This window comes from Ananas comosus, unplaced genomic scaffold (genome assembly GCF_001540865.1).
Source record: "Ananas comosus cultivar F153 unplaced genomic scaffold, ASM154086v1, whole genome shotgun sequence".
NCBI classification, from domain to species: domain Eukaryota; kingdom Viridiplantae; phylum Streptophyta; class Magnoliopsida; order Poales; family Bromeliaceae; genus Ananas; species Ananas comosus.
Window position 1 is genome coordinate 16,052 of NW_017890869.1, and position 14,160 is coordinate 30,211.

At 34.1% G+C, this 14,160-nt stretch overlaps 2 protein-coding genes across 2 annotated transcripts; both read right to left on the reverse strand.

Moving 5' to 3' along the window:
* Positions 1-1,108: 1,108 nt before the first annotated feature.
* Positions 1,109-2,929, reverse strand: LOC109704356 (uncharacterized protein At4g15970-like). Its single transcript, XM_020225112.1, has 3 exons — positions 2,585-2,929; positions 1,948-2,313; positions 1,109-1,585 (listed from the first exon to the last, which is right to left on the reverse strand). Exons 1-3 carry the CDS (start codon positions 2,804-2,806, stop codon positions 1,109-1,111), a joined length of 1,065 nt encoding a protein of 354 aa, XP_020080701.1. The 5' UTR covers positions 2,807-2,929.
* Positions 2,930-8,273: 5,344 nt separating this feature from the next.
* On the reverse strand, positions 8,274-13,858 carry LOC109704354 (uncharacterized protein At4g15970-like). The gene is made up of 3 exons (XM_020225110.1): positions 13,428-13,858; positions 11,558-11,920; positions 8,274-8,998 (listed from the first exon to the last, which is right to left on the reverse strand). Exons 1-3 carry the CDS (start codon positions 13,653-13,655, stop codon positions 8,483-8,485), a joined length of 1,107 nt encoding a protein of 368 aa, XP_020080699.1. The 5' UTR covers positions 13,656-13,858; the 3' UTR covers positions 8,274-8,482.
* Positions 13,859-14,160: the final 302 nt, after the last annotated feature.

Genomic DNA, 14,160 nt, shown 5'->3' on the forward strand with positions numbered 1-14,160 from the left:
CAGAATGATTTTTTTTACAATCAATGATACATTAAATGGCATAGGAGCCTTGATGGTTTAATCATATAATGTATATACTCTGGTCAATATCATAAATTAGTATGAAAATTTATAGCGAAGTTTTGGGATCCTCACATCAATCAAAAGTTTAAATTAGAGTTCTGATTCGGTTTCAGAATTCTTAAACTTTGAAAATGGTGGAGGAAATTGCAATAAATAATGTACAAATCAATTCTGCTAAGACGACTTTTGTCAACGTCTTATTTTAAATAAGATTTGTTAAAGAGAAGCTTAAACATGACGTTCTTTTTATGGCCATTCAAAATTTTAGAACCGATTTTAATAAATCACAACGTAACCGTGCGTTTTTATCTCCGTAAGTACTGTATGTTACTGTTTCGTTGTTGATCTGCCTCCGTGTATTTATTTAGCGTTTTCAAATATGGATTTTCTAGTTCTATATTATAAAGTTTAAAAGGGCTTAAATATAACACAACAAAACAGAATGAAAAAAATTATTAAAAAAAATGAAAAAGAATACAATGGCCTATAGATAAATACAATATCATAGTAAGTTTTAGCATATCTTGAAGTTGCATGTTAATGGATGCAGCTCATCTAATACGTAGATGCATGATATAATTAAACTCAAGCAACACTATATATTCTTACGTTACCTTTATGATAGAATTACGAAATACCTCTACCAGACAAAAAAATGAAGTTCCCTAAAAATACATAAATATTCTATGCGCCATTGCTCTTTTGTGATACATTTTTTTGAGAGAAAGGTAGGGCACCGCTACCGCTTCATTCATTAGATAGATGAACTAAGCTTACACAAGAGTAGGGCAACATGACCCCTAGAAGAAAAAATAAAAAAAAAAAAAAAAAAAAAAAAAAAACACCACGGCCACGTACCCCCCCCCCGCCATTACACAGATAGTGAATTACGTGTTGTCCAGGAGCAGTAATCCCACTCCTTCACCACTGATGAGGTCGACGTGATTCACCATTCAGCTGATTCTGTTCTCGGTTTTCCTAAAGATGAAAGTCATTTCTGGCTTTCCACGCATGCCAACTAACAGCTAGACTAAAGCTAATATCGTTATATCTTTGATAGCTGCTTGTGTCCAATATTGTTTGGTGTTTCATGTGGTTGATCACCTTTGTACCTCTTCCACTCCTCAATAACATTTCTCAGTTCATAAAGCTTACTCGCAAGGCCGGCGCGGCACGTGACGTGGAACGTGCAAATCTTGTCGAAGTGCTTTCGAGGATGGCAAAGTCCGTCGCAATAAACCGCATCAAGAAATCGAATCGTGACTCGAAACCGAGACGAAAACTCGTACTTGATCTGGTTGAAGACGGATTGGTCATGCTCACCAGGGTACCTCTCTCTGGCCGAGTACCAATTCTTGAAGAATTCGATTGTGTTTTTAGTCGACTTTGCGTAGAGGAACCCGCCATTCGCGATGTTTGCTAAATCGTCGGGGTTTCTGTAGAAGTCGTCGCTCGCGAACGTTATGTGGGCAGCTACAGAGATGTGTCGCAAGGGATTTCGAAACCACACGATGTCGACATCCTATAGGAACAAGTGTTTCTTCTTGTTAGCTGATCAATTTTGAATTGACAATTCATGCAATTGGAGATGATCAATAGTACTGTTTAAATTTACTAGAAATTAAAAATTATGTATCTTATTGTATTTTTTTTTAAAAACAATTGAATCAATTTTCACAATAATTGATTCTTAAACTACTAGATACTTAGATACAAACAATTATTGAGGTTTAAACTACTAGATGCATATATAGTCGACAAAAGTTGTAAAATATTATGAATTTCGAATTCTAATAGCTTAAAATTCTCCAGAGTAAAAAACGAACGATACTGATCGTCAATTCAAATAATCTATCTCACATGTGTGCGCGTACAAATACATACCGTAAAAAGGAAGTTGTATCCCATCTCTAGAATCCTTCCCTGGAGCTTATTCCTGCTCCACATCATCTCAAGGTAATCTTTGCTCATGTAAACCTTGTCACTTGTAAAGTTAACCCCTTCAACCTTTAGAAAGAAGCATAGATTGTGGAAGGACCTGCATCTATCATAGGCTTTTCGATCCATCGCGACAAAGATCAAATGTTTCAGGAGACGCTCAATGTACTCGCCGATGCGGAAGCTCTCCAGGAAGGCGTCGAGGAGGGAGCCTGGCGCCGACCATGCTTCGTTAATTACCGTCATTATGACCGTATTATCATCCATAGCTGCTCTTCTTAGAATTTGTAACAACTCTTGGGAAGTTGCTTCCTGTTGGTGTGGGTATATCAGTACAAAATTTAATTTACCATCCATACAAACATGCATTTACGTGCGTTTTTAAGTTTCAGAAATCAAAAGTGAAAATATAGTTCATCAAATTAACAACACTTTCGAAACTTACATCACACTTATATATAATCATATTACCGAATTACGCCAAAAAAACAAAAAGTAAATCGAGCATGCATATATACTTAATTAATTAAAAGATAAAGGAAATGGTAGTACAAATTAAGGGTTACATACATATTTAACCAACCTGGTTAGTACTATGTGACATACTTGTTTGGTTAACATCCTCATATGGATTTGGAGCCATATTAATCTTATCCCCATTCGCTTCTCTAGTAATGGTGTTAGGAATTGGAGGTTGCTGTGGTGATAGGAAAAACAAAATGATGGCTATCGCAGTGGCTGCGCCGAGAAGAAACGTGGCGAGGGGTTGAAGCTTGTAATTGCTCATATTCATGTTAAAAATCATCTTAGTAGAAGTGAATAGAAAGATAGTTATGTGCTAGTGAGGAGATAGAAAGAGAGAGAGAGAGAGAGAGAGAGAGAGAGAGAGAGAATAGGGGAACAAAAAATCGAGAGAGAGAAGATCATAAAATTTTAATGTGACATGTGGTTTGCACGTTTGGACCATCAAATTATTCCAAATTTTATATTATTTTGAAATTCGTATGTATTATTTGATAGATGGTAGAATAATTGGACGGTGCCACCATTAAATTTTGAACAATTAATGCTTGCTTTTGAAATTATTTTTTGATTGTAATCCGACAATTTAATCATTTAAGGGTATATATTTTTCTGCTAGTTTTATCATACTCTTTTTCTATTATCTATATCTATACTTGTATATCTATACCTCTATACCTATACATTATTCCCCATAAAATTTGTCACATGGTAGTTTCTCTTTCACTCGTGCCTTCTCTCCCCTTCTCACTTCCTGATAATTTGCCTTCCAACCTTCCATCTTCACTCGATGCTTCATCTTCCCACCCGCCCACTTTCTAATTAATGCGCTCACACAGTTTATTGTAATATAAACTAATCGCTTTCACAAAAAAAAAAAGTAAAATAAGATCTCTTTATTCTCGTTTTTCTTATACTATTTGTATTTATTAACGTCTCATGGCAGGTCAAAAAATTTTAAAATTTTTATTTTATCAATCTACCATCTTTTATGGTGTTAGTCCCCCGCAATGCGCGGGTAACTTCACTAGTTATTACTAGAGTTCAATGAGAATTTTTTAAATTTCTAGAGAGCGAAGGGAAGATTACAACTTTGAATTAAGGATTGTAATTCTACAACTCTTTTTTAGTTGTAAACTTTACATTTCTCTAATGCTAAGATTGCTAGCATTGTTAAGAGTTTCTACGTGAATAATTCTACATCAGATAATTATTAGAAAAGTAAAGATTTGAATATAAAATAATGAGTTCAGGCCTAATAGTCTTAAACTTTAGACTGGATGAGTTTCACTAAATTTGTCACATCATTATGCACATATGGGCTAGCTAGCTAATAAACACATTACAAAAGCTGACTAATTAACTAGCTTATTGCAAAAGTTAGCTCTATAATACGTTGGAAAATAATTTGGAGTGCAAGTTAGCATTACTAATTAAGAAGAAGAGATGGTAAAGAAATGAAAATGAAGCATACATGATGGTAGGTGCCAACTCATTACTTCCCACATTTACCCAATTTGATGTCCTATATATATAAAATTAAATCAGTTAGTCAACTCTATATATAGTTCTATAGATGCTCGAATAGCGCATAGGGTGGCGAAGGTGGAATTTATAGCTCTAACCACAACTTTTCTTCTTCTTTTTAAAAAAGAAATAGGAAACTTGATTAGGGCTGGCAAACGAGCGAGCCGGCTCGCGTTCGACTCGTGTTCGGCTCGATATTCGGCTCGCTCGAGCTCGACTCGAAATTAAATAAGCCGAGCTTGAACAAAATAAAAGGCTCGAAATTCATTTCAAGCCGAGCTTGAGTATTACTCGGCTCGTTCGAATTAGGCTCGAAAAGCTCGAAAAGCTCGAATATATATATATATATATACCTATATAATATATATAGTAGGCTATTCGTGCTATTAAGCAAAGCGACCTTCGTACTCCTACGTTCTGAACCGTCCCATACACGAATTTGATTGGGTGTAAGCATGCAAAGAGAGGAAGAGAAAATTCCAAAAGAAGAGGATATTGAGAAACTCAATGTCTCTTCCACCTTCCTCTTTCCTCTTCACCCTAAACCACATCATCTAATCTCGACTGGCGGTATAAGAACTTAGGAGCACAAGGGGTCTCGTCAATCCTAATAGCACAGATAGGGCCTAACTATACTATATATATATAATGTATTTTAATTATATATAGACTTTAATTTAATTTGGGCCATTATTGTTGGCCCATAAAATAAACCCAACAAGTACAACCGTGCAATTGAGCCAAACTCTAAATTTACATAACACACTCTCTCTTTCAGACTTTCACTTTTGCACATAATCCTAAAACATAATAACATTCAAATTTTCAAATTTCTAATTTTTTTCTCCTCTCTCTTTCTCTCTCTCTCTTTGACCCTCACCCGGTCAGGCAGTCACCCTAGCTATTTTGTATTTTGAACTATTGGACATGTTGCATCAAATTATAGGTAATGTTCTATAAAAATTAAACTATTGATTATATAATGTCGAGAATTTCAATCGGCTCGTTTAGAGCTCGAGCTCGGCTCGACTCGAAATTAGGCTCGCTCGAGCTCGGCTCGAATTAATTTCAAGCCGAGCTTGAGCCTAGATTTAGGCTCGAAATTAATTTCAAGCCGAATTTGAGCCGACATAAGCTCGCTCGGGCTCGGCTCGTTTCCACCCCTAAACTTGATAGAATTAATATTATTTAGTTATAAATATCAAGAAGCAACACATTTATATGTACATGGTTGCGCCCATGTTGACAATTTAACTGCTTCTTCATTCCATTATGAGAAAATAATTAATGAACAAAAGAATATTGGTGTAGATTCCCCCAATCACAGTACTTCATGTTCTTTATTTATAATTATTCCTTTTTTCTAAATGAATAATAGGAAAAAAAATATTCTAATATTCCATTTGTATGCATATAAAAACCAAGCTAAATAACACTACAAGCTTAAGACCTTTATTTTGCATCATTTTCTTATTAAAAAAATGAATAATTTACCCACATATGTGCCCCTTTCTCTTTTTGACTTAAAATTTGAACATTAGGATCGGCTGTCCCTAGAGTAAGCGGCAAAGGGTTTGGTGGTTGGTACTCGAGATCCAAGTTTGAATTCTAATTGAATCATATTTCGAGCTAAGTTTATTTCTAAATGAAATAAACGAAGCGAGTAGCATACTACCTTTCTCTCTCGAAAAAAAAAATTGAACATTAGGCGCTGGTGTCCAAACTTTAGTTTGATGTCAGGGTCACACGAGTGAGTTTTACAATATCTTTTTGATGCTTCATTCTTTTCTCGCTTTCTTTTTTAAAATTTTGATTTTTTTTTTAATCTTGATAATATTGAGTGTGTAAGGTAGTTTGAGCAGACCCTTGGCATAAGAAAGTCATAAGCATAACAACTAATTAATGTTTCAAAAATCGGAACCAGTAATGATCAATAAATATCACTAGTTCAAAATTTTGTTGGTTCAACCATTAGTTCCACCACAAATTCAGAAGGTTCAATCATTGTTACTCTAAATTGATCAAGTTAAAGATTGAGTCATGCAAATTGATCTGATTTGATCTAAAATTAATATAGATAACAATATATGGCGCATAAAAAACGTAGACTAGTTAGGATGAGAGAACCTCGAATATGCATTATGTGCTAGCTAGCCTAGTAGAGTGATGCGTCGTCCCTCATTCTAACTTCTAATTAAGGGCCCAAAACAGGCCAGGTCGATTAAAATTAGAGAAAGAAGAAATTGGATCAAAATTATTAAAAATTAAATGTAGAGTAAAAATAGACACATGAATCAAATGATTAAACCTCATTTAATCGATCAATTTTATTTGGGTTAAGTCACACATTTTTTTTTCTTTTTTTTCTTTTTTTTTTGTTTCAGTTAACTCAGATTAGTATGAACCTAACCAAGTTTTTCGTTTGATCTAATTTTGCTAAATCAGTAAACAAAGTTTGGACATGTCAATTTGACCGAATTAATTGAAATTTGATTGGTAAATCAAATCAGTTGGGCCAACGAATTAATCAGCAAAGAGAAGGTCGTATCTCTACTACTTAATTTGGTTCACACGAGTCAAAATTACATCATCTTCTAAGCACGCACGTGCTTCCTTAAATTAAGTAAAGGATTCTGGAGAAGGAATCAGAAATTGAAACAAAATAATATATATATGTATAGTCCGGCTAGGATAGTATAGATAGCACCAAGGATTTGGTGCTATCGAGTTTTTCACTGTTAGATTTAACGTTTTGATTATTTTTACCCGTTAAATTATACTATTCAACCAACCACTCACTCAACTCTAGAAGGCCCGCGTCATCCTAACCACACATTTCTCAATTCAAGCATTAAAAAACTAATATCACCAATAGCACCAGCTTGGTGCTATTGATAGTATTTCAGCCTAGTTCTATATATCTATATATAAGTCTTGTGTGCTGTTAGAAGTATGGAAGCCTCCGTATTCCTAAATTGTTTTCGATGATGAAGTTTTCAAATCGATGATCGGCCGTTAGACTTGATATAACGTATTTGAAGTATCTAGAAAATAAATTTTGTGATTTTTCGATATCATTTACCTAGCGATCGAAAGTGTTCAAAATCAATAATTTTTAATGATTGATACATACCGTTTGCAAGTTTAATGATGTAGAATTATTCAAATCAAATAAATTATTTAACTTTACTTAGTAAATAAATTATATCAAAATGGACGGTAGAAATCGAACAATCTTTAAAATTTGAGTATAGAACTTTTAATTTTAAGATCAACAATGTTGACCTTGATCTAGATAATTTTAAATAATCTCTATCAAAATTTGAAGAAATTTAGATTCTTCTATACCGTTAAACTCCAAACTCGCCATAGTAACAATTGAAAATTGACAATTTTAAAATAGTTTGATAATAAAGTAAACTATGTCGAAAAAATAAAACTTTAAATACTCTAGATCAGTTTTAATGGTGTGAATCGTTGATTTGAATACACTAAGATCGATAACGAGATTATAGTACCGGAGCCCCAGTACTAAAGATAGTATAAGAGCCTAACTACACACACACATACACTAGCTAGATAAGTGTATGCGCAAATACACGTCACAATTATTTTAATAAGTATTTCGAGTCAATATAAATTTATATGTCATATTTAGCCAAAAATTTATAGTAAAAATTTAATTTTTTAAAATAAATTTATCTGTTAAATTTTATTAAAAAATATCTGACATAATTTGCTCAAATTTAAATAGTTATTGCCGATAATAATTATATACTTATACATATATATATATATAGAGAGAGAGAGAGAGAGAGAGAGAGAGTTGAGCTAGAATACTCTTAAAAGCATTAAGGGAGTGGTGCTTTTTAGTTTTTAGTCATTGGATAAAGAAATGTAGGGTTGAGACAAATAAACGAGAATCACTTTAATCACATAATAATTCCAAAATGGAGAATCTTTTTTTTCCTCTATCTCTATATATTACTTTCCAAGCTAGAAATGCGGAATAATTAAAATTAGAATTTAGAATTTCGAGTACCAATCATTAAGTTGTTAGCCATCTGTGTAAAGTACAGTCAGTTTCAATCCAAATATTTTACTCTTTAAAATTTTTACATACATACATACACTTTAGTTCCTAACCATTAAAAAAAAAGATCTAAATTTATTGTAAATGATAGGTAATTAACCACACGTGAAGTAACTGACATAAATGAATCTTTTACAGCAGTAGAGCAAAATAATCATTTTATTAAAGAAAATAAAAAAGAAAATTTATGTTTAAGGATTACAGTATAAATTCATGAGAAATAAACAAAAACGATCCATCCATTTTCCTCCGTAAACAAAGCTGATCGAGTATAATGCAAATTAATAAATGGGAATAAGGCCTCTTATTCCAATTAATTTTACCTAATATTCCTCCAATTTAATGACTTTTAGTAGAATGTTGTCTCGGTGCATGAATGCATTTACCTGGTACTCTCCAGTGAAAATCACCTTTCCTTTTCTCCTCTACAGTTAAAGCCTTGTACTTTTGCCAATCCTCCATAATATTTCTCAAATCATACAACTTCCTTTGTAGCCCCACGCAGCAGTTGGCGTGCACGGTGCAAATCTTGTTCAGGTCGCTCCTAAGTTGGCAGAATCCGCCGCAGTATGCCGTGTCGATGAACTGAATCTTTACTTGGAATCGGGCGGCGAATTCGCCTTTCAGTTTGTAGAAGACATGTTGCTCGTGCTTTCTCGGAAACCGCTCTCTCGCGAGCTGCCAGTTCTTGTAGAATTCGACGGTCTTTGTGCAGGACTTCACATAGAGAAGCCCCGTATTGGGGAGGTTCCCCAAGCTATCTTCGTCGCCGAAGAAGAAGTCGCTCGATGTCGCTATGTGCGAAGTGATCGCGATGCGTCGTAACGGATCTCGGAACCAGATGATGTCCATATCCTGGTACAAAGGAAGTCAGTCATATATTATGTTAGCTAGGTACTGAGGTTCCAAGTTCGAATCCTAGTTGATTCACATTTCTAGCTAAGTTTATTTCTAAATGAAATAAACAAAGCGGGTAGCATGCTACCAATCTCTCAAAAAAAAAAAATTTAAATATCTTTTTGTTCTGACCCACTAGTATTAGCAGCTGAATGGTTATATATTTTTATTTACAAATTAGTGAATCCGTTTGGTTCGGGAATAAATTTTTTTTGGTCATTCCTAGAATAGGTACAACTTCGGAGATAAAGGGGAATAAAACCAACTTTACGTTTGGATAAAAAGTGGGTTATATTCGAGAATAGGAAAAATAGTGTTTGGGTAGTTAGATAGCAATAATAGGAATAAAAGTAATTATAGTAGTTAAATAATAATATTGTATATAATTACTTAACATCAAAATATTAAAAATATTATGTAAATGATATTTAATAAATTATTTAACTAATTTATCATGAATATTATTAGCTAATCATAAATGTTAATTAATACATTAATTACCAGATTAATTAATCATTAATCAATTATCCATGAGTACTGTTAATTAATAAATAAACTAACTATAAATAATTTGATAAGTTAACAAATTAAGCTAATAAATTAATATATTAGTAAATTACTTATTTATTTATTTATTTAGTTATATTGGTCAAAATATTAATTAATTAATCAATATATATATTAGTTATTACATAAACACACTAAATAGTTATTAATTTAGCAAATATTTTATTACTAAATTAGTTAATTATTAATTTATTTAATTAATTAATAAAATATTATATAATATATTAATTAATAATATTTTATTATTAAATTAGTAGAGGTATAAAGAGACGAAATTGTTATTCCACCAAAAAGATGGAACAACAATTTCCCCCTCTTAACGGGTTATTCTAGAATAACCCGTTAAGAGGGGGATTAAATAAACTCATCCCCCTCTCTAGTGTTTGGATGAATTAGAGGAATAAATTGGTCTATTCCCACTTTATCCCTCAACCAAACACTACCAGAATCTAAAGTTTATAGTCCTTTTAGCTTCATTTGATGCATTTCTCATATGTCACAATCTCTCTTTTATTAAGTATTTGTCATAGCATAAAATTTAATTAAATGGCCCCAGATAGAATTGGCACTACATGGAAAGCCCAATCATTATTATTCTATAATGTTAGCAATTTGGTGGACCACAACCACGTGGTCCAAAATATAAATTTTAGCCAAAATGTATGTATCAAAGCACTACTTGTCCTTTATGTGATCGACATATCTATAACTCTATATGAATCCCCAATAAAATTGATGACATGGCAAGCCTTCCTTTTTTTTAATTTTTTAAATTTTTTATATTTTTTAATAGTGGTTCATTTTTTTTTATTCTTACATTTAATATTCTTAATAGTTATAATTCCATTAATACTCACCTCTTAATTACTCTTTAATTTTATTTATATCCCTATAAATTTTTTAATAGTGAAATACTTAAGATATTAATTATAAAGAGAAAAAACTGTCTAATTATTGCCCAAGAATAATCGCTTCAGTTTTACATGTTTATATTTTAACTATCTTATTATATTTAATGTTGCTAATGATAGCTATATATTACATTCATATGTTTTCCTTTCCTAATTAATTAAATAATAAATACTATACTTTAGATGACAAATTAATATGTGGTAGTAAATATAGCTTCTCCAAGCTTGATAAACCCCAAACCCCACATCCGCGATCTCTCTGTCGAGCTCTTCCGCTCTCCTTCCCAAACCCTAAAACCCCAACCTTTCCTCTCCCTCCGCACCCTCCCTCGCCGCCGCCCCTCCGATCGGCGGCGCCTCCTCTCCGCCGGCCCCGCCGCCGTCCACGCGGCGGTGGTCATCTAGAAGGAGACCCCGGAGGAGGAGCGGCCGGAGACCTTCCTCAGCATGGCGGACCTCGCTACTGCCACGTCCGTGCGCGCTCGAACACCGTGCGCGCGCGGTTCGAGCGGATGATCCGCGAGGCCCTAAACGAGGTGTGCGCGGCGCTCAAGGCCGCGGACGGGGGCGCCGCGTTCAAGGAGGATGTGTGGTTGCGCCCATTTGCAACAATTTTGAACTCTTATACGACCCCCACTCCTACCCTCGATCACTCTTTTCTCGAAAAAAAGTAAGAACCCTATATGTTTTTAATTTTTATCCGCCGCATCGCATGAATTTCTACACTATATACATCATTGCTAAACTGAAAATATAACTAAAATATCTCTATTTCCGATATAGGGACAACTCATTCTTTTTTATACTATTCATAAAAATTTAGGCACGGAGTGGAGTTTAATATCTAAATTTCTTTCTACAGCTTTATTTATTTATTTATTTATACAGAATCTACCCGCTGCAACGCGCGGGTGCCTTCACTAGTGCATTTAATTATGGGACTCCTTGAGGTGTGTGACACGCATAACATTCAAAATTATAAAGCATGATCATAATTGATATACACACATATTAATTTCTATTGAAAAAGTGCGCTCACCGTGAAAAGAAAATTGTATCCGAGCTCCAAAATACTTTGTTGAAACTTATTCCTATTCCACACCATCTCAAGATAATCCTTGCTCATGAAACCCTTCGCACTTGAATAATTACCCTCCATCTTGTGTAAGTAGCAATGAGAGTGCACTAAGTTGCACCTGTCGAACGCCTTTTGATCGACCGCGACGATAAGTAGGTGGTCCAGAAGATGTTCTATATGTTCGCCGACACGAAAGCTCTCGAGGAAGAGGTCGAGGAGTGAATTTGGCGTCGCCCATGCTTCGTTTACTTCGGTTAATATGACTGTGTTGTCATCCATTGCCGCACTTTTCAATAGAGAGGCTAAATCTTTAGTTTGTGGCATCTGTTGCAACAAATGGAATCAATTAGAACAAAATTTGATTAATTAGTCCAACATAAAGAAAAGTTCCCTTTTTTTTCTCCCCTTAATTTGTGTCCAAAAAAGGGGAAAAAACAAAGTGTCATTAATTAGCTTGCACTATTTTTTGAGTTTTAGTTGGTATTCGTAATTTTCACTCTTGTTCAATTTTCGCTATGTCCTTATTTAATTGGACTAATTTAGTTGTTACAGCGAGTCCCAACGAATCTACACATTTGGAAATTAAAAATTCCATTCAAATTCAAAGTCTTCATTTGGCTACTAATTCGGAAGAGATTACTCACTGCCGATAGATTGCTCAACTGAGACATGCTTGTAGACCAAAACTGTGTTTTCTCTGCGGTACTTACAGAAAGCTGCGATTATCTATTTAGTAACTGTGTTTATGTACGATACCTTCTCCTCAGCGTGAAAGGATTGGACGCAACTAACGATATAACGGGCAACGTCCAAAGCCTTTGGGCAGGAATTTCTGACAAACCTGCCGACTCGTTGACAACACAAGGCTTGATCCTTCTGGCTGCGATCTGGTGGATTGTCTGGACGGATAGAAACAATTTCATTTTTCAAGAAAATCCGCCCAATGCTACCCGGTCTCTAGAACGTGTCAAATTCCTGAACAGCAATTGGACCGCACTGCTCTAGATGTGTCACTTGACCTTCTTTCTTTCTTTCCATTCTCACCTTGCCCCTTCTTTTTTGCTTTTTATTTTTACCTCTTTTACCTATTTCTAGGAGACCTTAGCTGCTTTCATATTGTATGTTTAGTTCATTTTACTTAATGAATGAAGCAGATAGCTTGCTATCTATTTCTCAAAAAAATTTAGTTGTTATTTGTTTTATTATCTCTTCATTAATTTCTCACAAATAAAAACATATGACTGAGAAAATTTGACTCTTAAATTTGATACTCGATGATCGACCACTTCTTCTAATGTTCAGATCATATCATCTTGCATGTATGAATTAAATGGAGCAATCATAATTGCCTTTACACAAGTTTCTTTTCATTTAAATTGTTTGATTCTTTTAACTGCAATATCACATAATTGAAGCCTAAAAAATTTACTGCAAAGTCACCGAGAACAACTTTCACTATTTCCCCAATAAGACCGTCCATACTTAGCACAAGCGACAAAAGACTGGTACTCGAGATCTCAACCTCAAAATTTAGTTATTTCATATTTTTCAGTTTAGTTTATTTCTAAAAAAAAATTAAATAAAACAAATAGCATGTTACTTCTGTATCTTAAAAATATACATGTTAAAAAATATATATATATTACACGCAAGCCTTTTAATGCTAAGAATAAAGAGCTTAGTAATGAAGTTAAAATACAAATCGAAAGTCATTTGAGAGAGAGAGAGAGAGAGAGAGAGAGAGGGAGAGAGAGAGAGAAACGAATAAAATTATTACACTATAATAGAAAAGGAGATTGATCATGAGTACTCACATAGTGAATCAACTAACCTCTTTAGGAGCCAATTGTGCATGATCAACATCACTATTAGGAGCAAACATGGTTTCATTAGCCCCATCAACATTAGAGTCACTGTTCCCACTCATTCTCCATGAAGAGATCTCCACGCTTCTGTTCCATGGGTCTACGGACATGTAGGAGAAAACGCAAGCAATAGCCATGGCCACTCCAAGGAGGAAGGAGACTAAGAGTGAGCGGTTACTCATGTCACGGCCCATCACCTTTTTGAGATCGAGAGAGAGAGAGAGAGAGAGAGAGAGAGAGAGAGGGATTTTAGGAATTAAGTGGCAATTGATTAACAGGTACAGTGTATGGAATGTATGTTGGACCCTTTAATATTTTTCGGATACGCTGTGCCTTGGTCTCTGCCTTTTATTTTTATTTTTGAAGGGGCATATTGTGAGACTTGGTCTCTGAACTTAAAAATCTAAGCTTTTATATTTATATATATATATATATATATATATATATATATATATATATATAGAGCGAGGCTACCATGCTTCTGGAAGCACGGAGCCTCCCGTGCTTTTAGGTCGTTTTTCATGTTGCGACTTTCGAATCGTCGATCGGCTCCGTTAAACTTGATCTAGAGTATTTGAAATATCTAGAAAATAAATTATGCGATTTTTTAATATTATTTGCCTAGTGAATGAAGGGGCTCAAAATTAACTGCTGAAAATAAAAATCTTATAATACTTGATAATATGATATTAAAATTTT